This window comes from Tursiops truncatus, chromosome 11, assembly GCF_011762595.2.
Source record: "Tursiops truncatus isolate mTurTru1 chromosome 11, mTurTru1.mat.Y, whole genome shotgun sequence".
Classification (NCBI taxonomy): Eukaryota; Metazoa; Chordata; class Mammalia; order Artiodactyla; family Delphinidae; genus Tursiops; species Tursiops truncatus.
Genome location: NC_047044.1, coordinates 75,933,632 through 75,959,877, shown reverse-complemented (window position 1 = coordinate 75,959,877; position 26,246 = coordinate 75,933,632). Strand labels below are relative to the sequence as shown.

Here is a 26,246-nt window from a genome sequence, read left to right as displayed (position 1 = left end):
TAATCTCTCTCCAAGGAGGAGAAGCCTAACAGCAGGGAAAGAGCCCATTAAGTCTTCAGTGCACAGGGAATTTTGTGAATAACTGAGTTGGTTAGCATGGATTTCAGGTATTTTTCAGGACTGATGTCTATGACAAATGATCTAATTAACTAAATTATCTAAACATTAATTTGAAAGATGCTTTTAAATACACTATCATAAACTTCATTGTTCACAAATGGACTTTGTGTGGGGAGCTAATTAAGTCATTTTTCAATTTTTCAATATTTTTTAAAAATCACAGGAAACAGATACAATGAACCAGTGATTATCTCTACTGTTGATTACAAGAAAGGCAATAGTTGTACCAAAAGTCATTATTTTTTTTAAATTAAGGGATACAGTAAAATTCACCCTCTTTAGGGTACAATTCTGAGTTTTGACAATGCCTACAGTTATATAACCACCACAACAATGCAGATAAGAAACAGTCCCATTACCTTTGAAAATTCTGTCATACCCTTTTGTAATCAGTCAGTTCTTCCAGCCCGCTGCAACCTGGGATCTATTTTCTGTCCCGGTGTGCTTGCCTTCTCCAGAATGTCATATGGAATCTTATATATGTAGCCTTTTACATTGGCTTCCTTCTAATGCCCATGCAAGTGTCCTTAGTTCATTTCTTGAGTGTTACGCCATTGTATGGAGTTACCACAGTTTGCTCATCCATTCACTGATTGAAAGTCATTTGGGTATTTTCTAGCTTTTGATAACTATGAATAAAGCCTCTGTAAACATGCATGTACAGCTTTTTGTGTGAATGTAAGTATTCACTTCATTTGGGTAAGTACTTAGGAGTGTCATTGCTGGGTCATATGGAAATGCTTGTTTAACTTTATAAGAAAGTGCCGTGGCTCCTATTGGGTAGCTTAAATTTAGTCACAAGTTTGTGGTAGATTCCAAATATAATTTCAGATTATCCACAGTGAACAATGAGAGTCAATGATACTTTATTTCTCACTTTACTTATCACTTCCTAGCTGCAAATCATATTTTGGTTTTCACTATATAGATTCAAATGTGGATTCCATTATATCTTAATATATTGTGCAAAAGAGAATTGAATTTCTTAAAGGTTATCATTTTACTTGTGTTACTGGCCAAGATTTTTAACATCTTAAACCTAGTTTTCTCTTGTACAAAATGGTAATTATTATTCCTTATCTTACCTGTATTATTTATTCCTTTTCTAGGAAAGTGTTCTCTTATGTAATATAGTGATAAATTATTACCTCACAGTGAGGATTTAAAGAAATGCTGCATGGAAAGTGCTTACCAGAGCACCTGGCACAAAGTAAATGTTAGATATAAAAAAAAAGAGGGTGGGGGGGGCGTCCCTTGGTGTGGGAGCTCTTCTTGCCCTGCCCTAGACGGTGCCCCTGGGGCATCCAGGTCATCCCTCAGGTGCCTGAGGCTGAGCAGTGGCGTCATTTCCTGTTCCCAGCGAGCCCCTCAGATCCCCACTGGGGTGGTACGTCCAGTGAGCAGCTTTCTTAGGGGTCAAGATGCCATGTGGCTGACAGGGTCTTGGTGCTCCAGCTGAGTGTCAGGCCTGAAGCTCAGGTGGGAGAGCCAAGTTCAGGACACTGGACCACCAGAGACCTCCTGGTCCCACGTAATATCAATTGGTGAGAGCTCTCCCAGAGATCTCCATCTCAACGCTAAGACCCAGCGCCACTCAATGACCAGCAAGCTCCAGTGCTGGACACCCCATGCCAAACAACTAGCAAGGCAGGAACACAGCCCCACCCATTAGCAGAGAGGCTGCCTAAAATCATACTAAGTTCCAGGTACCCCAAAACACACCACAGGACGCGATCCTGCCCACCAGAAAGACAAAATCTAGCCTTATCCACCAGAACACAGGTACCAGTCGCCTTCCCCAGGAAGCCTACACAACCCAGTGAACCAACCTTATCCACTGGGGGCAGACACCAAAAGCAACGGGAAATACGAACCTGCAGCCTGTGAAAAGAAGACCCCAAACACAGTAAGTTAAGCAAAATGAGAAGACAGAGAAATACGCAGCAGATGAACAAGGTAAAAACTCACCAGACCAAACAAATGAAGAGGAAATAGTCTGCCTGAAAAAGAATTCAGAATAATGACAGTAAAGATGATCCAAAATCTTGGAAATAGAATGGAGGAAATACAAGAAACGTTTAACAAGGACCTAGGAGAACTAAAGAGCAAACAAACAATGATGAATAACACAACAAATGAAATTAAAAACTCTCTAGAAAGAATCAATAGCAGAATAACTGAGGCAGAAGAACAGATAAGTGACCTGGAAGATAAAGTAGTGCAAATAACTACTGCAGAGCAGAATAAAGAAAAAAGAATAAAAAGAATTGAGGACAGTCTCAGAGACCTCTGGGACAACATTAAATGCACCAACGTTCGAATTATAGGGGTCCTAGAAGAAGAAGAGAAAAAGAAAGGGACTGAGAAAATATTTGAAGACATTATAGTTGAAAACTTCGGGAAAGGAAATAGTCAATCAAGTGCAGTAAGCACAGAGAGTCCCAACAGGATCAATCCAAGGAGAAACACGCAAAGACACATATTAATCAAACTATCAAAAATTAAAAACAAAACATATTAAAAGCAGGAAGGGAAAAGCAACGAATAACATACAAAGGAATCCCCATAAGGTTAACAGCTGATCTTTCAGCAGAAACTCTGCAAGCCACATGGGAGTGGCAGGACATATTTAAAGTAATGAAAGGGAAAAACCTACAACCAAGATTACTCTACCCAGCAGGGATCTCATTCAGATTCCATGGAGAAATTAAAACGTTTACAGACAAGCAAAAGCTAAAAGAATTCAGCACCACCAAACCAGCTTTACAACAAATGCTAAAGGAACTTCTCTAGGCAGGAAACACAAGAGAAGGAAAAGACCTACAATCACAAACCCAAAACAATTAAGAAAATGGTAATAGGAACATACATATCGATAATTACCTTAAATGTAAATGGATTAAATGCTCCAACTGAAAGACATAGACTGGCTAAATGGATACGAAAACAAGACCTATATATATGCTTTCTACTAGAGACCCACTTCAGACCTAGGGACACATATAGACTGAAAGTGAGGGGATGGAAAAACATATTCCATGCAAATAGAAATCAAAAGAAAGCTGGAGTAGCACTTCTCATATCAGACAAAATAGACTTTAAAATAAAGACTATTACAAGAGCCAAAGAAGGACACTACATAATGATCAAGGGATCAATCCAAGAAGAAGATATGACAATTGTAAATATTTATGCATCCAACATGGGAGCGCCTCAGTACATAAGGCAAAAGGCTAATAGCCATAAAAGAGGAAATCGACAGTAACACAATAATAGTAGGGGATTTAACACCCCAATTTCACCAATGCACAGATCATCCAAAATGAAAATAATTAAGGAAACACAAGCTTTAAATGATACATTAAACAAGATGAACTTAATTGATGTTTATAGGACATTCCATCCAAAAGCAACAAAATACACTTTCCTCTCAAATGCTCATGAAACATTCTCCAGGATAGATCATATCTTGGGTCATAAATGAAGCCTTGGTAAAGTTAAGAAAATTGAAAGTCGTATCAAGTATCTTTTCCGACCACAGTGCTATGAGACTAGATATCAATTACAGGAAGAAAACTGTAAAAAATTCAAACACATGGTGGCTAAATACTATGCTACTGAGTAACCAAGAGATCACTGAAGAAATAAAAGAGGAAATCAAAAAATACCTAGAGGGCTTCCCTGGTGGTGCTGTGGTTGAGAGTCCGCCTGCAGATGTAGGGGACACGGGTTCGTGCCCTGGTCCGGGAAGATCCCACATGCCACAGAGCGGCTGAGCCCATGAGCCGTGGCCGCTGAGCTTGTGCGTCCGGAGCCTGTGCTCCGCAACGGGAGAGGCCACAACAGTGAGAGGCCTGCATACTGCAAAAAAAAAAAAAAAAAACAACCTGGAAACAAATAACAATGAAAACACGATGGCCATAAACCTATGGAATGCAGCAAAAGCAGTTCTAAGACGGAAGTTTATAGCAATACAAGTCTACCTCAAGAAACAAGAAGAATCTCAGATAACGTTATCTAAGTTCACACTAAAGCAATCAGAGAAAGAAGAACGAAAAACTCCCAAAGTTAGCAGAAGGAATGAAATCATAAAGATCAGATCAGAAATAAATGAAGGAAATGATAGCAAAGATCAATAAAACTAAAAGCTGGTTCTTTGAGAAGATAAACAAAAATGATAAAACATTAGCCAGACTCATCAAAAAAAAAAAAAGGGAGAAGACTCAAATCAACAGAATTAGAAATGAAAAAGGAGAAGTAACAACTGACACTGCAGAAATACAAAGGATCATGAGAGATTACTAAAAGCAACTATGTGACAATAAAATGGACAACCTGGAAGAAATGGACGAATTCTTAGAAAAGCACAACCTTCCAAGACTGAACCAGGAAGAAATAGAAAATATAAACAGACCAATCACAAGCACTGAAATTGAAACTGTGATTAAAAATCTTCCAACAAACAAAAGCCCAGGACCAGATGGCTTCACAGGCTAATTCTATCAAACTTTTAGAGAAGAGCTAACACGTAGCCTTCTCAAACTCTTCCAAAATGTACCAGAGGGAGGAACACTCCCAAACTCATTCTACGAGGCCACCATCACCCTGATATCAAAATCAGACAAAGATGTTACAAAAAAAGAAAACTACAGGCCCATATCACTGATGAACATAGATGCAAAAATCCTCAACAAAATACTAGCAAACAGAATCCAACAGCACATTAAAAGGATCATGTGGGGTTTATCCCAGGAATGCAAGGATTCTTCAATATATACAGACCAATTGATGTGATACACTACATTAACAAATTGAAGGATCAAAATCATATAATCTCATAGATGCAGAAAAAGCTTTTTACACTCATTTATGATAAAAACCCTCTAGAAAGTAGGCATAGTGGGAACTTACCTCAACATAATAAAGGCCATGTATGACAAACCCACAGCCAACATCATTCTCAATGGTGAAAAAATGAAACCATTTCCACTAAGATCAGGAACAAGACAAAGTTGCCCACTGTCACCACTGTTATGTGACATAGTTTTGGAAGTTTTAGCCACAGCAGAGAAGAAAAAGAAATAAAAGGAATCCAAATCGGAAAAGAAGAAAAACTGTCACTGTTTGCAGATGACGTGATACACTATATAGAGAGAGAATCCTAAAGATGCTACCAGAAAACTACTGGAATTAATGAATTTGGTAAAGTAGCAGGATACAAAATTAATGCACAGAAATCTCTTGCATTCCTATACACTAATGATGAAAATCTGAAAGAGAAATTAAGGAAACACTCCCATTTACCAGTGCAAAAAAAAGAATAAAATGCCTAGGAATAAATCTACCTAAGGAGCCAAAAGACCTGTATGCAGAAAACTATAAGACATTGATGAAAGAAATTAAAGATGATACAAACAGATGGAGAGATATACCATGATCTTCGATTGGAATAATAAACATTGTGAAAATGACTCTACTACCCAAAGCAATCTACAGATTCAATGCAATCCCTGTCAAACTGCCAATGTCATTTTTCACAGAACCAGAACAAAAAATTTCACAATTTGTATGGAAACATAAAAGACCCCAAATAGCCAAAGCAAACTTGAGAAAGAAAAACAGAGCTGCAGGAATCAGGCTCCCTGACTTCAGACTATACTACAAAGCTACAGTAATCAAGACAGTTTGGTACTGGCATCAAAACAGAAATATGGATCAGTGGAACAGGGTAGAAACCCGAGAGATAAACCCACACTCATATGGTCACCTTATCTTTGATAAAGAAGGCAAGAATATACAGTGGAGAAGACACAGCCTCTTCAATAAGTGGTGCTGGGAAGACTGGACAGCTACATGTAAAAGCATGAAATTAGAACACTCCCTAACACTGTATACAAAAGTAAACTCAAAATGGATTAAAGACCTAAATGTAAGGCCAGACACTATAAAACTCTGAGAGGAAAACATAGGCAAAACACTCTATGACATGAATCACAGCAGGATCCTTTTTGACCCACCTCCTAGAGAAATGGAAATAAAAACAAAAATAAACGGCTCCTAATGAAACTTCAAAGCTTTTGCACAGCAAAGGCAACCATAAACAAGGTGAAAAGACAACCCTCAGAATGGCTGAAAATATTTGCAAATGAAGCAACTGACAAAGGATTAATCTCCAAAATATATAAGCAGCTCATGCAGCTCAATATCAAAAGAATGAAAAACCCAATCCAAAAATGGGCAGAAGACCTAAATAGACATTTCTCCAAAGAAGACCAAAGAAGATTGCCAACAAACACATGAAAGGATGTTCAACATCACTAATCCTTAGAGAAATGCAAATCAAAACTACAGTGAGGTATGACATCTCACCGGTCAGAATGGCTGTCATCAAAAAATCTACAAACAATAAATGCTGGAGAGGGTGTGGAGAAAAGGGAACCCTCTTGGACTGTTGGTGGGAATGTAAATTGATACAGTCACTATGGAGAACAGTATGAAGGTTCCTTAAAATACTAAAAATAGAACTACCATATGACACAGTAATCCCACTACTGGGCATATACCCTGAGAAAAGCATCATTCAAAAAGAGACATGTACCACAGTGTTTATTGCAGCACTATTTACAATAGCCAGGACATGGAAGCCACCTAAGTATCCATTGACAGATGAATGGATAAAGAAGATGTGGCACGTATATACAATGGAATATTACTCAGCCATAAAAAGAAACAAAATTGAGTTATTTGTATTGAGGTGGATGGACCTAGAGTCTGTCATACAGAGTAAAATAAGTCAGAAAGAGAGAAACAAATACTGTATGCTAATCCATATATGTGGAATCTTAAAAAAAAAAATGGTTCTGAAAAACCTAGGGGCAGGACAGGAATAAAGACGCAGATGTAGGGAATGGACTTGAGGACACGGGGAGGGGGAAGGGTAAGCTGGGATGAAGTGAGAGAGTGGCATGGACATATATACACTACCAAATGTAAAATAGGTAGCTAGTGGGAAGCATCCATATAGCACAGGGAGATCAGCTGAGTTCTTTGTGACTACCTAGAGGGGTGGGATAGGGAGGGTGGGAGGGAGATGCCAGAGAGGGGGGATATGGGGATATATGGTTTCGTATAGCTGATTCACTTTGTTATACAGCAGCAAGTAAGACAACAGTATTAAGCAATTATACTCTAATAAAGATGTTAAAAAAAAAAAAAGAAAAGGTATTTCTTTGGAAACCTAACTTGAGATTATAATTTAAACATTGCTATCAAAATTCAGGAAGCAGAGAATTGGTGCATTTTTATGACAGGGAAACATTCTACTTTTTATGGTACTGAAACTTGCCCAGGCTAAGTGGTCTTTGGAATCAAATTTTAATAGTTTTCCTGTCACAGTGAATTTTAAACACTGGTGGAGTTCCTGACAGACATAAAGGACAATTCAGGTTTCTTCTCTTTCTTTGACTCCTTTTCTACATTTTCTAATTGTCTATACTTTTTAGATTAAAACCTATTCATGCCTAGTATGCAAATTTATTTTATTAATAATTAAGTTGATAAGTCCATTTCCTGATATGCAGTTGGATGTTACTGTGTCTTATCTGAATATATAATACATAGTCCCCAATACTGTATCTTGAGTGTTGCCCCCCTGCCCTGACATTAAGCAGTTCCTAAGCAGGTGCAATTGAGCCAGAGCTTTAGGCCACCAGTGAGTGTGAAGTCTCTGCCCCAGTGGTTCTCCTTGTCTGGTCCCTGAAGTGCAGTCCCAGACCAGCAGTGTCAGTGTCACCTGGGAGCTTGTTAGAAGTGCAGATTCTGGGGTTGTACCACAGATTGGTTGAATTCAACTCCTGGGATGGGACCAGGCAGTGTGTTTTAAAATGCCATCCTGATGATCTGGTATATGAGAACCACTGCATCTGGACACACTAAGGAGGGGTTTGGAGAGGCTACTTTCAACTGTGAGCGTGATGTCTATAGCCCATTACTTCATTGTGATTGTAAACAATGCTCTGAAATAACATAAGATTTGACTTCCTTAGGAAATTTATGAGTAGTAGTTATTCACTCTGCACTAAGATCAATGAACTATGGTAAAATGGAAAGTATTAAGTGGCACAAAAAGCATTTGAAATAATTTAAAGTGACGTTTTAACATCTTAAGCCTGTGAATCCTGAATCTGTAACCTCTTTGGTCTAGAGCATGGACCCAGTTCAAGTGGAAACAAACTGTTTTCATGTTGGCTTTTTTAGAGCATTACTAATCGTTAAGGAATTATTCAGTTTATAAACTGTCCTATTCCCAAATGTATTTCTAGTGCATTTGTTGCTTCCATGGGCCTCCGTTGTTGTTTATTTTCTCTCCATCCTCATAAAGTTGGTCTCATGAAAAGCCCTGCAGCAGCCCTCCTCTGGGGAGGTGTGGCATATTATGCATGAGGTTTTCTTTGAGCAGTGAAGGTCTAAGAAGGTCCTGAAGTAAGCAGTGCACCATCAGAGCTCCTGGCTAACCTGTGGGTCTGCAAGCTGTGAGAGGCTTTAGAGCCAGGAGTGAGATTTTATCACATGAACTAAAGAGTAAAGCCAAATATTTTCTTATCAAACCAAAGTAAACTAATTATCAGTATGTGTGAAATCATGTCCACTGATCAAGGTAAGTAGTTTCATTTTCTGGTGTATCTTTCTCGTTTTTGTTTTGTTTTTTTCACCCGGTTCCTGTGGGTCAATTTATAACAGCATGCTGAGGGACATGAAAGTTGCAGAGTTTGGTTTTAAGTTAAGAATAAGGTTCACATTATTTTTCAACTTTAATGTTAAAATATGTACTGTATTCATAGTTTCTGCTTCTTCCAGGAGGCTGTTTCTGGGTTTAGCGAAATACAAATTTAATAGTTCTGTTTCTCTGACTCATTCTTACTAACATTAGAAGTTTGAAAAGTTAGTCACTGACGGGAGAATACAGACAAAGAAAGCAAAAGTTTTTTCTTCCATTTCTGGTGTGAACAAAGCTAAGAAATGTTTACCACTAATCCTTTTCTAGTACTACTGCATGGAATACTGTTCTGTTCAAGCAAACACACACACACATCCCCACCATCCCAGTCTTCTCGTTTCAGCAAAGTTCAGAACAGTGAATATTACTTATTTTTCAATATAAGATAACACCGTAGAGACAGGCATGGATTTTTTGTTGTTGTTGTTAGTGGTATTAAGACACTGTTTTTTTCCTACAATATTCTAGAGAGTATATTAATGAGAAGTTGATTCTTTCAAAGAGGCATGAAATACTGTGTGGTAGAAATTAATCATGTGACAGGAAATTTCTGCTAAAAATATTTTTTAAAACTGAAATGGGTTCATTTTGTGATGCTATTTTCCCATTGTTTGTGCATGGATATTAACCTTCTTGAGGAATGTCTACCCTGCTGTCTACACTGTTAATTAAATAAAATGAACTGAAACTTAGAACAGGCAAGTCTTCATAGTTACCAAGATTCTCTTCCTTGTGGTGTCACTGTTTCCTTCTTTTTGCCTGGGGGGCAGCGGACGGTGGGGGGGGGGGGGGGAGGGACGGCAGTTGCACTGAGCTTGGAAGCCCAGGGGTGGGGCCAGTCACAGTACTGCAGCTGGGAAGCTGAGGCTCCCTCCCCCAGCTAGAAGGCCTTGACTGGCTCTGTTCCCAGGTTCCAGTAGTTGCTAGAGGTTGAGTAGCCCAGCCCATATCTGCCTTGACTCCCTCCATTATCCAGGAAGAAGCCTCAGTTCCTTCGCAGGGATTCTAAGTTCAAGGTTTGTGTGATCTCCCCAAGGTTTGTGTGTTGTGTGGTTTACCATCACACTCCAAATATGAAACTTTTTTTTTTTTTCCGGTACGCGGGCCTCTCACTGCTGTGGCCTCTCCGGTTGCGGAGCACAGGCTCCGGGTGCGCAGGCCCAGCAGCCATGGCCCACGGGCCCAGCTGCCCTGCGGCACGCGGGATCCTCCCGGACCGGGGCACGAACCCGTGTCCCCTGCATCGGCAGGCGGACCCCCAACCACCGCGCCACCAGGGAAGCCCCTAAATATGAAACTTTTTTAAAAAGCTGCAAAAGGGATGAATTCACTCTCCTTTAGTGAGTTCTCTCTTTCCCTAGAACAATTCTGTCCCTTCTCATTCCACCTTTAAATAGTTAGGGATGATTGGAGAGAAGTAGTATTCCTTCCTGAAAGGCAGCCTCAATTGGAGAGAGAAGTGCTACTCGAATTTTCTGCTCTAATGGACAACTCCCTACAGTGAGTGGCCACTACAATAATGTAGGCTTTAGAAGTTCCTTTTACGGTTTTTAAACTGAAAAGACAATAATGTAGCACTTCCTGCACACACTACTGGGTTATTTTATTGCTATTAAGTTGTCCAAGAAAATTTGTAAATATGTGCATTTAGTGTACATGTTATTTGTAAACATTTTATCTTTTTTTATGACTTGAAGAAACTTTCCTTTTTAAAACTTATGCTTGTAGACAAACTCACATAAAAATTGAAGAGAAAAATGGAATGTGAGGAATGACTCAGTGGGAAGTATTCTTAAGTCTTTGCAGGGATGATAACATGGTCTTCATTTGATATTCATCCAAAGTATAGGTAAATTAAATTTTAATTCAAGATTAAGATTTAAACTTGAACAGTTTTCCTTAGACACTGGAATATACCATTCATTCAAAAAATAAAAAGGCCTTTTCCTAGGTGGTTATAGGCTTATCCATCGCTACCACCTTTCTGATCTACCCTCTGGTAGTCATCTTTACTCTCTGTGCTATTTCTTATATATAAAATAGGAAGCTAATTTTTATTGGTCTGAAATATATTTGTAAGGTCTTCACCCTCATTTAAATATGTTCTCAAACTTATTTCCTCCCACAATCCCTGTTAAGCCTTGTTTAGATCAGATCCTTCTAAGGGTTTTTCCTCTGCTAATTGACCCAGGGTCTGTAGTTGGTCAGTTATATATTGAAGCAGACCAAAGGAAAGCGCCTCTGAGAAGAAAAATAATGTTAGTCATGGAAGCTGGTCATTCTACATGATGGTTATATTAAAACTTGGCCTGGAGAAAACCTCTCTTTCTCCTCTTAAAAAAACCACTAAACCATTGTAGCCTGGTCGTCTCCATGTCATAATATAGCAACAGTTATTTCTTATGCTCCGACCAAAAACCTTAGTTTTCCTGAATCTTTTTTCTCTTACCAGTCTGCCAATCCAATCTGTCAATCAGTCCTGCTTTGAAAGATATCAAACTAAGCATGTCTTAATGCCTCCATTGCTACTACCCTGGTTCAGTTCACACTGAACTTTTCCTTGGATTATTCCAGTACCTTCCTATCCACCTTTGGCCTCTTGAAGTCTGTTCTCCACCCAGCAGCCTGAGTGCTCCTTTAAAAATGGAAAACAGAGGGCTTCCCTGGTGGCGCAGTGGTTGGGAGTCCACCTGCTGATGCGGGGGATGCGGGTTTGTGTCCCGGTCCGGGAGGATCCCATGTGCCGCGGAGCGGCTGGGCCCATGAGCCGTGGCCGCTGAGCCTGCGCGTCTGGAGCCTGTGCTCCACGGCGGGAGAGGCCGCAACGGTGGGAGGCCCGTGTACCGCAAAAAAAAAAGGAAAACAGAAATTGTCTCTCCTCTGTTCGGAACCTTTCAGTGGATTCCCATCTCTCTCAGAGGAAAAGCCTGTGTCCTCTCAGTGACTTGCAAGGCCCTGCCTGTCCTGATGCCAGCGTCTACCCTGTTAATTCTCTGACCTCAATGTGTTCCCTGCTCATTCTGATCTGTCCATGAAGTCTGAGAGGCCAAGTTGATCCCAATTATAAAGAACTGAGACAAAGTTTTGGGGGTGGGCTGGGCATGGGTAATGAAGAGCCTGTGGAGGGCTCCATAATTGGTTTTGTATTACGGGGTTGTGTTGAGAGAGGAAGTAGATGGGAGACGTTTCTGAGTGGGAGACCAAGAAATTTGGGGAATAGTTTGCATGGAGAAAATTGTGGCAAGATGAAGAGAAAATATTTAAGATATTTTGTTCTGGTCTAAGGGTATACTCCCTCCCTTTTTTGTTTTTCTTTTTTTTCCCCTCCTGTGTTTAAGACATTTAATTCTTTGGAACTCTCCTGTTATGAGGATGATAGGAAAAGAAAGGAAACAGAATAAAATGTAACAATCTAGAAATGTTTCCTCTTTAACAGTTCTTGTAAAACTTGATTTGAAAGGGTAGGAAACCAGTAAAAGCAGTGACTGCACGACAAATGTCATAGTATAGGTACAAAATGCGTGTTTGGAGAACAGAAAAAGAGGAGCAACTGACTGTTTATTTGACTCAAGGAAACTTCCTCAAAAAGGTGACATTGGAACTAGGTTAATGTGTTTAAAGATACCTTACTGAGCTAAGGGAACCAACATATGCAAAACCATACAGGCATGAAAAGAGTATAATGTGTTACAGGAACCGCAAAGGTCAGAATGTGGCTAGAGCGTTAGGGGTGCATGGCTGTGAGAAGATGGATACGAAGCATTTACAGGCTTATGTCTGATGGTAAAGGGTCCTGTATGGTAGAGTTTTTCCTATGGATCTTGCAGTCCCGTTAAAGGATTTTAAGCAAGGGAGTAATAAGATTTGTTTCATCATTCAGTGAATAAAACAAACTTTTTCTTTGTAGGATCAGTCATGTTAGACATAACTAAACATGAGTTATGTAATGCAGTTTTAAAACTCAGAATTAAAAAAATGGTTATATTTGATAAATTGGATTATTTTTCTTCCTAATTTCCTTCCTCTGTCAGCCAAAAAATATATATAGGAAATAAACGATAAGCTAGATCAGTATTTGCTTTTTAAGTTTTGCATGACTTGAAACAATCCCCTACACTGTTAGAAGCTAAACACAAATGCTATTGTGCTCCTGGTCTAGAAATGTAGCCAGGGGAAAAATATGAGGCCTGCTGGTCTGATTACACAGCAACGAGTAAGGAAAGCAAATATCCATGTAAGCTGTTAAATATTAAATTTTAGTAAAATGAGATTTATATTAATGTTTGTCTTAAAAGAATATCAAAATAAAAAGGAGAGTTGGGATAGATTAGAGATTGTCACCAAGCCCTTTTTCTAAAACCACCTACCTTGTCAGATTTTTTTAAAACTACCAATAATCAAGGTCTGCATCTACCTGTGAACTGTGCCTAAGCAATGATACTAGAGCAGTAAAAATTTCTCTAATTTATGAGGAACTTAAGTAACTTTCTCATGGTCACAAAGTAAATAAATAATCATGTCAAAATTTTGACCTTTCAACCTCTAGTTTTCCTAATCCACCCTGTTTCCTCCTGGTGGGGGTGGGGAGGGGGGGCATGCACTTCCCAGATAAACATAGCCTTCCTTCCCAGGCCTGGCTGATCTGGGCCTTGGACTACAGTGATAGGATTGGTGCATTTGAAATAGCAGTTCAGGTTGAAGGACTGGCTGGCCCTAAAGAGATTTTCCTACTCGGTAGAGTTCATTTTATCCATTACTACCATGAAGCCAAATTAGGTTTGAAAAATGAATGAACTGTGTCAATAACTGCAAAACAAAGTGGGCTGAGAAGCAGAACTCAGCCAGTAATTTTAAACAGGCAACGTGAAGTAGGCAGAAGCTCATAGAACTTAAGTTTATAGAGAGCGTTAAGCTAGAATGTTTTGGCCATTGGGAACCAGGTTTAGAGAAATCAAGTTCAGAAAAATAAACCAGAAAAGCAGATACAAAATTAATGAAAATCGAGCTAGGTCAGGAAGGATTTGCTTATGAAAAGGGTGTATTTTTCCCTTTGTGAAGAGAAATAGTAGTCCATTCTTGGTTGCTGTGATTGACATTATGAAAAACAATTCTATGTGGTTTTAACAACATCCTTGTCAAACCTTATGAAACATTTTGGCCAGTTTGATTTTCTTCTTCTCTCTGGACCTGCAGATAAATTTACTGTGAATAAATGGAAAATAGTTTGGCAGTGGGTAAAAGGAAGAGCAAAAGCCAAGATTCTGGTTAATTTATAAACCAGACATCTTGAATAAATGAGTTGGCTATAGCTGTTAGGAGAAAAACTAACTTTTGCCCTTCAAGTTCATTTCTTACATCTGTTTTTATTTCTTTCAGAGTTTATAAAGGCAATAAAATTTTTAATTTTATTGTTTTCAGAAGTCTCTTCTTTCAAAGCAAAGCTTGCCATACTCTCCATCGGCCAGAAATAATCTCTCTTTTGAATTCTCAAGGTTCCTAATTAGTAGCTTTTCATATGAACCAGGGGATGTCTATTTTTTTTTCAGTAGTAGATTCTAAAATCAGATAACTTTATCAACCAGATGTTGAAGAGAGCCTCACGCTCAGCATATAATTATTAGCTGTGACTTAAACAGGAGTCAGTTGATGCTGCAACCCTAAATCATTTCTATTAAAATTTCAGAGTCTTCATGGAATCCCCATTTTATGATATAAATTCGGTGGAACTTTAGTTTAACAGCTTAAAATTATGAAATCTATTTTATATGGCTTCTACTGAAAATACTAATTTGATCCAAGCCTGTTACCAGGATACCAGGAATGGTAGTTCTCAATCTCAACTGCACATTGGAATCCCCTGGGAAGCTTTAAAACACACTGCTACCTGGGTCCCACTCCCTAGAGATAGTGATTTCATTGGCTTGGGTTTCAGCCCAGGTATTTATAGTTTTCTTTTTTAAAGCTCCACAGGTGATTCATGGTTGAGCAGCACTGACCAAGAAGCATGACCTGTTGGCTTATTTGTTCACACGCAATAGGTAGCTGGGGAAGATAGTTCTTGTGAAAAATATTTGGAAGACAAAAGAATCACTAGCATGCTAGGCATGTGGGATTTAGACCAATAACAAACTAAAGGTTATACCCTATAACATTGTTAATTTACCAAATACATCCCAGAGTCATCTGTAACCCCAGCTGTGCTAGATCAATTGTGCTATGATGCTGCCAGTGAGTTCCCTGAAACCTAGAGGGTTTTCCTTGCCCAAGGTCACATTGCTAGCTGGGGACAGAACCAAGATTGATTCTGGAAAATTAAAGTACAAATGTATTATAACATAGTGCTATAATAATAGTGTGATAACATTGTATCATTTATAGTACTAATCCATGGTTTGTTGCCTTGATTATTTAGGTCAGGGTCTGCAAACCTTTTCTGTAAAGGGCCAGATGATAAATATTTTAGGCTTTGTGGGCCATATGATTTCTGTTGTAACTACTTAACTGCCAACCTAGCGAAAAACATCATATGCAGTATGTACGAGAACGAATGTGGCTGTATTCCAATAAAACTTCATTAACAAAAATAAGTGGTGGACCAGATTTGGCCTGTGAACTGTGGATTGTAGATCTCTGAGGGACTCACAGGCTGTAGTTTGCAGTTCCCTGATTGAAGGGCATTCTAATCTTCCTACTTGAAAGCAGTTTGAAGATCTTACTGATCCTATACAGTGCCTGGCACTGATTCTGTTAACTGATTCTTGCAAGGTGCTAAATATTTTTCTTCATTTCCTTCATTTTAATTGAAGTATAGTTGAAGTACAATATTATATAAGTTATAGGTGTACAATATAGTGACTTGCAGTTTTTAAAGATCATACTCCATTTATAGTTATAAGATATTGGCTATATTCCCCATATTGCACAGTTTAGCAAGGTGCTAAATAAATGCTTACTGAATTAAGCATTTATTAAGCATTATTAAGTAAATGCTTACTGAATACATGCAATTCTTAACTTTTATTACTTTTATCTCCAGCCTACTCTTATAACCAGTCTTCGGGTAGGAGAAAAGTTGGCACATATTCCGGCTATGAAGAAGAAACGCACTTTAGTTCTTTGAGGTCTGTGGCAGGTTGTAATTGCTGGGTTTAGTAGAATTTTTGAAAGGAATAGAGACCTGATTCCCTGAGGACATTTATTATTATCTTAATTTCTTAGAGTAGATTCTAAGACTTTATTTAAAAACTCAAAATATTTCTTAAACTTGGTTTTGTGACAACTAGCGGGTCATTAACAACTTAAAGAGTATGTTTAGTTTCTCAAAACAATTCAATTCATTTGGATTTAAGATCACTATAGTGTATCTGGTGAGTGGAGTCTTTGGCCAAGCAGAGCAAATACTGATGAGCCCTCACAGCCCCAGAAATACTGGAAATACAGCCCCAGATCATGAGCTCATTTCCAGTGCAAAATACAAACAAGCCTGACAACAGGGCCATCAGTTGTAGTGGAAAGAGCACTGACCTTGGAATCAAAAACCTGGTGTGACTCTTAGATTTACCACTATTTACCAACCTTACTTTCTTCAACTATAATATGCAGATATCTGTCCTACATACCTTTTATGGATGCTGAAGGTGAAATATGGTATGACATGTGAAAGTGCCTCATGGGGTCTTTCTGACCTCTCCTTGAAGAGGTCCGGGTCAGGTCTAGCAGAAGCGACAGCCGTGTAGCCAAGAGCTAAGTAGGACTAGACTAGCATGGAGTGAACCTAAGGGACTATGCCCCTTGGTTTCCAGAGGGAATGTCTAAGAGTCTGTAATGGAGAGACTCATCCTAGAGCAAAGAGATCAGAAATTGGAAGAACTGAAGAGCAAGTGAGGAGGAGGTTCAAAGCTGGGAGGAGGCAAGGAAGTCTGGGACGCTGTTTAGTGACTCCAGATAAGATTCCCCCATTCTTATCTCATACTTCTTTTTTAATCTCGTATGATATTTTTTTTAATGTCTTGGATATTTGGAAGCTCCTGGCTGCATAGTGTTTGCTGAAATAGAGGCACAGAGTCATGGCAGATAGCTATACTATAACAGATGTAATCACTTTGTTACCCACTGAGTGAAAGCCAAAGGATTATGAGCTAGGGTCCCAGCCCCGAAGGTACTTACAAACTATATGTAGATATGACATCTAACACCAGCCTAGTCACTTAACACCACCTCAGTTGACTCATCTTTATAATGGACATTAAAATGCCTACCTTACTTTATCCTATCATAGGATTCTTAAAAGGAACAAATGAAATAATGCATATAAAGTACTTCACATACCTCATACTTGGCTCAGAATAAACAATATTGTTCGATTTTATTACTACCATTATTACTACTAGTAGTAAGAACAGTACTAGCATTTGCAAGCATACTGGTTGTATATTGTGTATGTTTTAAAGCACTATGAAATCCCAAGTTATGATGGTTAATTTCTTTGTGACATTCAGGATAGATATTTGTGTGTGTGTGTTACTGAAGGACATCTTAGCATCAGTGCATCCCTGTCTGAAGCTATGCATTGCACTGCATTTATACAAACTCCTCTTGATGTCTAGAAAACAAATCAGTTAAGAAAAGCCTATTTTGAAAAATTGTTTTTTTCAGGGAGCACAGTCTGTCCTAATACCCTGTTGTATGTGGGTTATAAGTCTTTAGGAAAAAGTCAAGCTTCTTATAAAATGTTTTGCCTGATCTTGGGGTTTAAACACACAGGGAAGTCACAGAACAAAGGAACAGTTGTATCTGCTTGCCACTCTCCAAATTAAAGGCCAGTGATGTCCTTTTGGTTTTTTTTTAAATTTATTTATTTATTTTTTACTGAGTTGGGTCTTTGTTGCTGCCCGTGGGCTTTCTCTAGTTGCGGCGAGTGGGGGCTACTCTTTGTTGCAGTGCACGGACCTTTCATTGCGGTGGCCTCTCCTGTTGCGGAGCACAGGCTCCAGGCACGCAGGCTTCAGTATTGCAGTATGCGGGCTCAGTAGTTGTGGAGCGCGGGCTCCAGAGCGTAGGCTCAATAGTTGTGGCACACAGGCCTAGCTGCTCCGCAGCATGTGTGATCCTCCTGGACCAGGGCTTGAACCCGTGTCCCCTGCACTGGTAGGCGGACTCCCAACCCCTGAGCCACCAGGGAAGCCCCAGTGATGTAATTTTATATTCAGAGGTCTTATGATACTTGTCTCAATGAAATGAAACTGCCTGCATTATTCTACATATTACTGTTCTCTGCATTGTTAATTATTATAATACTTTACATCCTGTTTTATAACCACTTTAAGAAAAGAAAAAGTCCCTTTGGAGATTTTTTTGTGTTTACTAAATTACATGCGTTTGTCTGCTAGGCTGTGGGATTATGCATGTGAGAGGAAGAGGGAGGTGGAGAGAATGGAGAGGAAGTATAGACTGGCAGGATTACAGAACGTAATTTCATCTGATTTTTTAAGCTGAGCGCTGCTCCAGTTTTAGACTCCACGTGCAGGACTCAAGCATCCTGGGTCTGCCCCTAATGCTGCTTTTGTGGTCAGCACATTATGGGATTGGGCAGCATTGAAGCTGGGGACAGCAGGGTCATGTCTAAAAAGCCAAGGCCGGGTTGGAGTTTCAGTTCATAATTTGAGAGTCACAGTCATGAGGGCAGCCAAGATGATTATGGGGAAGTCAGGAGCAGTAGAGATGGGAAAGTATGGGAAGTAGCCCAAGCAACTTGTTAGAATGGGAGGAGTCCCTGGGGCAACTTGTCCCAAAATGTGTTCCATGCTCCATGGGATGTTAATTTGTAATAAATGATGGAAAGCTTTCATGGATGTATACTGGGTTCAAAGTTAAATAGGTTTTTGTTTTTGTTTTTTACTGTAGTGCTCTGCATTGGCCTCTAGTATGCCCACTGGCATCATGAGTCTGCAAGATAAAACTGTCAAATTTGGCAGGTCACAAATACTTCATATAGAATCATGGTTGGTTGGTTGGTTGTGGTGGGGTGGTGGAGGGGGGCATTGAGAAATCCTGTTCACAGAACACACTTTGGGGAAAGTTGTCCTAGCACATGTGACACCTGCTGTGAAGACTCCTGTGACTTTTCACCTGGGCTCTTTTTTTTTTTACATCTTTATTGGAGTATAATTGCTTTACAATGGTGTGTTAGTTTATGCTTTATAACAAAGTGAATCAGTTATACATATACATATGTTCCCATATCTCTTCCCTCTTGCGTCTCCCACCCTCCCTATCTCACCCCTCTAGGTGGTCACCAAGCACCGAGCTGATCTCCCTGTGCTATGCAGCTGCTTCCCACTAGCTATCTATTTTACGTTTTCACCTGGGCTCTTTAATGGACTGCTGAGCCCTATGGAGTCCTGAAGGAACCCACAAACACCCAGAAACCTGTCCGTTCTCTCAATAAGTGCCTTTTCCCTCCCTCCAGGGAAACTGATATTTGTTACTGTTATTAATAAAATTAAGGAAATCAGTTCTTCTTATAGAAGGAAAGACAGGTGATTTAACCCATAATTACTGAGACCAAAAACAACAACAAAATGGGTCAGAGTCTCTTATAGCTGGCCCTGCGTGGGGCAAATAGGCTTTCCCCCCCTCCCTTAATAGTCAATAAAACGATATTTTAAAGAAAATATCAAAGGGAATATGTCCGAAAACTTTAACAAGGAGATTGGAAAATGAGGCAAGTGGAGCGTTAAGATTGGCCAAACCTAATGAACATCAGGGCAGACTGTTCATCCTGAACAGTCTCACAGGCTCCTAAAATATCTCACACAAAACTCAAAACTCTATTCTTCTTGCATTCTTTTTTTTTTTGGCTGCGTTGGGTTTTCGTTGCTGTGCGTGGGCTTTCTCTACTTGTGGTGAGCAGGGGCCACTCCGTTGCGGTGCACGGGCTTCTCTTGTTGCAGAGCATGGGCTCTAAGCTCCTGGGCTTCAGTAGTTGTGGCACGTGGGTTCTAGAGTGCAGGCTCAGTAGTTGTGGCGCATGGGCTTAGTTGCTCCGCGGCATGTGGGATCTTCCCAGACCAGGGCTTGAACCCGTGTCTCCTGCATTGGCAGGTGGATTCTTAACCACTGTGCCATCAGGGAAGCCCCATCTTCTTGCATTCTTAAAGTGAAAGGCACTGTTTCCCTGTCATGTTAGTCAGAAGCTTAAGTAAGTGTTATCCTTTCCTCCTCTTTGTCCCTTCCTTCTTAAGCCAGTCCCTTACTGATTCTTTCCTCAGTAAGCCTCAGATCCATTCCTCTCCTCTTCACCCTCTGCCATTGCTGATAGGGTGAATAGTGCAGTTGCTTCCTAGTTGCAGTTAGCAAGGGGTTGGGGGCAGGGGGACTGACACCTATGGAATTGTGCATATCTCTAGGAATTACCTGAGAGTAAGGATTATGTTTTATTTGTCCTCCTGTCCCCAGTAATTAGCAGAGTACCTGGCACTTTTAATTAGGGAGTTATCACTCAGTACATGTAAGGAGGAACAAAAAGAAAAAAAGAAAGAATAGAATAAAGTAGAAGCTTGATAAGTTTTCTTACTCATTTTGCAGTTGATCATTGGATATTCTCAGAGCTTACAAAAACAGTTTGTACTTTGGAAGCATAAAGATGAGAGCTATTAAATACTGAGTTTAAGTGGTCATAAGCACTTAAATGTGCTTTTCAGGAAATGATTAATTGTTTAAAAACCAGCAATTGTGCCTCATATTAAATGAAGAAATGTCAAATAGAGGAAAAATGAAAAAAGTTATGGAATCCAGGACACATATTTACAATCATGGTAAAGGGTGAAGAATAATTATTAAATTGTTTGTGATTAAAATGGTCTGTAGTAAATTCTACTCCACGTCAAATGTCAGGCATTAGGGAATTCCCTGGCGGTCCAGTGGTTAGGACCCTGCGCTTTCACTGCTGAGGACTCGGGTTCAGTCCCTGGTCAGGAAACTAAGATCCCACAAGCCGCGCAGTGCGGCCAAAAAAAAAAAAGTCAGACATCACATTGTCATTACTAATACTGTTACCATGTTTAATGCACCAGGCCACATATTTGTAAATAATTCATTATTGTATTAACTTGCAAAAGAGTCATTAATTGGCCGGAATTTATCCAAAATGACCTATTGGGAATCCCTGAACGTAGCAGAGGCACTGAAGCAAATGGCAGCTGCTAAGACAGTAAACCAGTGTGAGCAAGTGCTGGGTGGTAGTAAATCATAATTTAGGCAATGGTAAGGGCAAATATAAGCAGATAGGGCGGGCATAGAAGGAGGCAAAAGGTAGGGTTCTTAAGAGGCTGGAGGGAGGAGAGAGTAAAGATCTGGTCCCCTGATCCACTACCCTGGCATTATACAGCATTGGGCATTATACAGCATTGCGTATTATACAAGTTGTAACAGTAATAGCAAGTAGTTATATAGCAATTACCGTGTGCCAGCTACTGCTCTAGTACTTTCACTAGAATTAATTAAATCATAATCCTCACAACAGCCTTATGAGAGGGGTACTGTTATGAATCCTATGAATTCTCATTTACAGATCAGGAAATTGAAGTAAGTCAATCAGCTATTAAACGGTGAAGGCAGGATTTGAATTTAGGCAAATTAGAGTTATATGACTGACATGCCCTGAAGAATGTTTATATTGCCCTAAGGATATATTTAGTGTATATAATTACTAGTACAACTGACCTGGAAACAGCCAAGTGTTGTGCTTCTGGGGATCAAGGAAAGCTGCCTAGGTGTGCATATGTGCAGCATCTGAACTGACTCCCCTCCCCCCGACATTTATTTATTTATTTATTTATTTATTTAGCTGTGTTGGGTCTTCGTTGTTGTGTGTGGGCTTTCTCTAGTTGTGGCGAACGGGGGCTACTCTTCATCACGGTGCATGGGCTTCTCACTGCAGTGGCTCCTCTTGTTGCAGAGCACAGGCTCTAGGCACTCAGGCTTTCAGTAGTTGTGGCTCACGGGCTCTAGAGTGCAGGTTCAGTAGTTGTGGCACGTGGGCTTAGTTGCTCCATGGCATGTGGGATCCTCCTGGACCAGGGATTGAACCTGTGTCCCCTGCATTGGCAGGTGGATTCTTAACCACTGCACCACCAGGGAAGTCCCTGAGCTGACTTTTTGATACAGATGATCATATTGGGGAAATCTAACACCAGTTAGCAGGCCCATATGCACATTAATATACTTAGAGATCTTTTATAGTATGTATGTTCATAGATTTCAAAACTTAAAACTGTTACGAACCTTAGGCTCTGGCAAAAAGTTTGATGACTTCAAAACAGCACTTACTTGATTACATGGATGGGCAGCTTCTCAGGGATATTTCTCATTGTCAGTACAGCAGTAATGCAGGTTCTTTTGATAAATCTAGGCCCCAGTTTCTTCCACTTGGTTATAAAAAAGAAGGAACCAAGAAATGGGTGTTACTATAAATTGGCATCAGTTTATCGGGTAAAGCACAGCAGGCTATGAACCTCTCCAACTCAGATGGTGTCAACTAGAACCGCCCTTTGCAAGCAGGCAGAAGGAGCAGCATGTAATTGATTGTGGTTTCTCTTTACTCCCACCTTCCCCTCTGGTCATGGCTGCAGGCATAGAGTAATATTTTGTGCTTTAAATGGCAAGAACTTTTCTGTAATCTTGACCAACATTCTTAGTTAACTATAGCCGAAAGGGGAATCTCCATCGGTGTATGGTTGGGGGTGGAAGAGCTGCCACCAGCTCCCTTCCCTGTGCAGGGGTATGCAGAGGAAGTTTGGTCTCTACCTAAAAATAACACCATGCCAAGGCACAGCAAAACACACTGACCAACCAGGCCCAACACCAACCCAGAAGGCATCGTGGAATGTGCACTTTCAACACTTTCTATGCGGGGACTCATGGCACCTAATGAATGGTCACTCTGAAAGTGGGGAGCAGGGATTCAGACCCCTAGAACCCATGGTTGAATTGTAGTGATATACATAGTCTGCTGTACATACATATATTAATACATAACAGGTACTATGGCTGTGGGCCTCATCTGTGAGCTCCTACTCAAAACTGGAATTTTGACAATCTTAGTGAGATGTGTTTCAGTTCATCTAATAGATTTTACCTTTGAAAGGATCAGTCGCAATAGCATTCTTCAGTCACAGTAGCATTCTTTAGAAATTTTACTATCCTTTTCACTACTTTTGAGTAGCAAAAATTTCAATAAAGTTATGGAGCATGTTTCAGGAAAATAAAATATTTCTAGTTTAAAAACAAATGACTTTTGTGTTTTTAGAGGCTGCATTTATCTTATCTCATTACATATGTTGTTGCATATACCTTAGATACAATAGTAACAGTTGCCTTTTTACATATTTTATTTTATCATACAGCAATGGGACCTTTAAAAATAATGAATATCTACAGTCACCTACCTTCAAGGCTTATTTTGAGTTCATATTACTTTTGAACTTCAAAGACCTAAAGCAATCTGCTTTTCCTGACAGTATAACTCTGTACTATACTATAATTTTAGGTAGCATCAGATGCTGAGTCTGAAACATTGGCAGCCATAGTGCATTTGAGTTAGTGACTCTAATAAATGTAAATAAAATTACAGATTATAATAAATAAAAGTATTTCAGTCAGTTGCTGGGATTTTTGGCTGCTAATTTTTTTTATCAAGACAAACATCTGGATAGTTCTACAATTCCAGATGTTTAGAAATCTGCTGGGTTGTGAGGAAGTTTACTTGGGTAAAGTTTTTTGTTGGTTTTTTTTTCCCCCACGATATTTAGAATTTGTGTATAAATAACCTAGAATGTTTAAAAATTTACCTAAGAATGGAAATGTTTGAAATTTTGTATAGATTAAGCTCTCAAACAGCTACATGTCTCCTTTATTGTTGGAATTTAGAAAGCACCTCTCATGAAATAGAAAATGAGAATGTAAGCAAATGAAGAGAAACTTTCCTGAGGTATCTAGAATTCATTTCTTCAACAATTATTTACTGAGCCTCTACTTATGTGGCAGGTGGTATTCCTGAGATGTTCCCAGGGCTTACATTCTAACCAGGGGAGACAGACAATTAAGAAAATAAATAATGTAGTCTTTTAGAAGGTGATAAAGGCTATGGGGTGGGGGGCGGGAAACCCTGTGAGTAACAGTAATACTAGATGGAGTGGTCAGGGTAGCCCATGTTGACAAGATGCAATTTGAGCCAAGATGTGAGGAGAAAGCAGTTATCTGGGGGAAGAGCATTCCAGCAGAAAACAGCTAGACCAAAGGCTGTAAAGCATGCTTGGCCTGTTGGAGGAATAGCAGGGAACCAGTATGACTAGCACGGAGTGAGCAAGGCGGCAATACTAGGCAATGAGGTCAGTGGCAAGGGAACTAAGGTCAGATCATGTAGAGCCTGTCAGCCACTGTGAAGAGTTGAGTTGTTAAACTGTGAGTGAAATGTGGAGCCATGGAAGAATTTTAAGCACAGGAGGGACATGATCTGACTTGGGTTTTAAAAGGGGTCTCTGTGGCCTGTTTGAAAACACATACAGAGGACAAGCGTAGGCACAGGGAGACCAGGTGGAAGGTCTTGCTGTAATCCAGTCAAAGATTGTGGTAATTTAGGCCAGAATAGTAGCTGAGCAGGTGGTAGTGGTAGACGGTAGAGTCAACAGAATTTCTTGATGGATAGGCTGTAGAGTCTGAGAGAAAAGGAGAGGACTTTAGGACACTTCCAAGCTTTTTGTCCTAAGCACAGATGAGGTTGCCATTAACTGAGATGGAGAGGATGGTAAAGGCAGTTAATTTTGAGTGAGAGTTGGGAGACAAGGGTGTCAGATTTGGGTGTGAGTTAGTTCTTACACATACTAGTAGAGATGCTAAGTAGGCAATTGAATATATTAGTATTTCTTTTTGTTTTATTAAGCAAGGGATATGCTTTTTTACTTAAAATTTTTATGTTAAAAATGCATAATATAAAGTTTACCATCTTAACTTTTTTTTTTTTTTGCGGTACACGGGCCTCTCACTGTTGTGGCCTCTCCCATTGTGGAGCACAGGCTCCGGATGCGCAGGCTCAGCGGCCATGGCTCACGGGCCCAGCCACTCCGCGGTATGTGGGATCCTCCCGGACTGGGGCACGAGCCCGCGTCCCCTGCATCGGCAGGCGGACTCTCAACCACTGCGCCACCAGGGAAGCCCGATTTTTCTCTTTTTTATATAAATAATTAATAAGTACATTTTCATTATAAAAGATTTAAATGATATTGCTGTATAGACAGCAAAACATAAAAGTTCTCATTCATTCTCTCACCCTACCCCTGTCCCCTTGCCATATTACCTTACATTCATTTCAGTACAGTTATACACGTTTGTATGTATGTTATTTCTTTTTTTAAAGTGGGATCATATTGTACATATTTTTCTAGTTTTTTGTCTTTTATTTAATAATATCTTGGAAATCTTCCCAGTCTTATTTTTGTTTTTCTGTTTTTCACAGCTGCATATGTTGCATTGACTGTCCATATGCATATACTTTTACACACACAAGATTGTTTCTGTAGAGTAGATTCCTAGAATTAGATTTTCTAGGTCCAAGGAAATTTCTTAAACTGTCCATCATATTTTCTTCTTAAGATCCTTTGTGGTTTGCTTATTATTTGGCAGGGTGGAGTGGACGTGGGTATGGATTTTATTATTGAGGTCTTGAAGTTTGGGAAACTGAAGTCGTTTTCTGAAATAAATTTCCTTGCTCAGGATTTGTTCCTCATTGAAAAATGAGTTGTGAACCATGAGTTTTATAATTTTAATTGCTTTTTTAAAAGTGCAATTGATCTCTTAATCCAGGCATTTTGAATAGCACATGGGAGATATGACCCATATCCAGAACTGTGGGACAGGTGGGGAAACTTTGAAGGGATGATAGGAGAAGACTGTTGAAAAATGTCTTATAAATAGAATATTTTCCAGTGTAGAAACTTGTCAGACATCACCTTACTCAGTGACCAAGGTTAACACCACATGATAATCATGTTGGTATCATGCAGTGATGTAATGCAGTGAGATGGGTACATCACCTCTGTGATGTTCTTCCCCCAAACCTGTAAACCCAGTCTAATCATGAGAAAACATCAGAGAAACCCAGTTTGAGGGACATTCTACAAAATACTTACCAGTACTCTTCAAAACTGCCAGGGTCATGAAAGACGAGCAAAGACTCAGTAACTCTCACAGATTGGAGAACTAAATGCAACATGATATCTTGGTTTGGATCCTGTGACAGAAAAAGAATGTTAGTGAAAAAAATGGTGAAATCTGAATGAAATCTGTGGCCTAG

General features: G+C 39.7%; 1 protein-coding gene across 9 annotated transcripts in view; it reads left to right on the top strand.

Annotated features, from left to right (window-relative positions):
- The window catches only part of FGD4 (FYVE, RhoGEF and PH domain containing 4), a 223,005-nt gene that overhangs the window by 118,150 nt on the left and 78,609 nt on the right, over positions 1 to 26,246 (top strand). Inside the window, exon 1 of one of the 9 annotated variants that reach the window (XM_033866930.2) lies at positions 7,287 to 8,776. The exons of the other annotated variants lie outside the window; for them this stretch is intronic. Within the exon in view, the coding sequence (XP_033722821.1) occupies positions 8,749 to 8,776 (28 nt within the window). The 5' untranslated portion in view covers positions 7,287 to 8,748. Of the gene's footprint in view, positions 1 to 7,286; positions 8,777 to 26,246 lie in introns of those variants that run through there. 9 annotated transcript variants of the gene reach the window in all.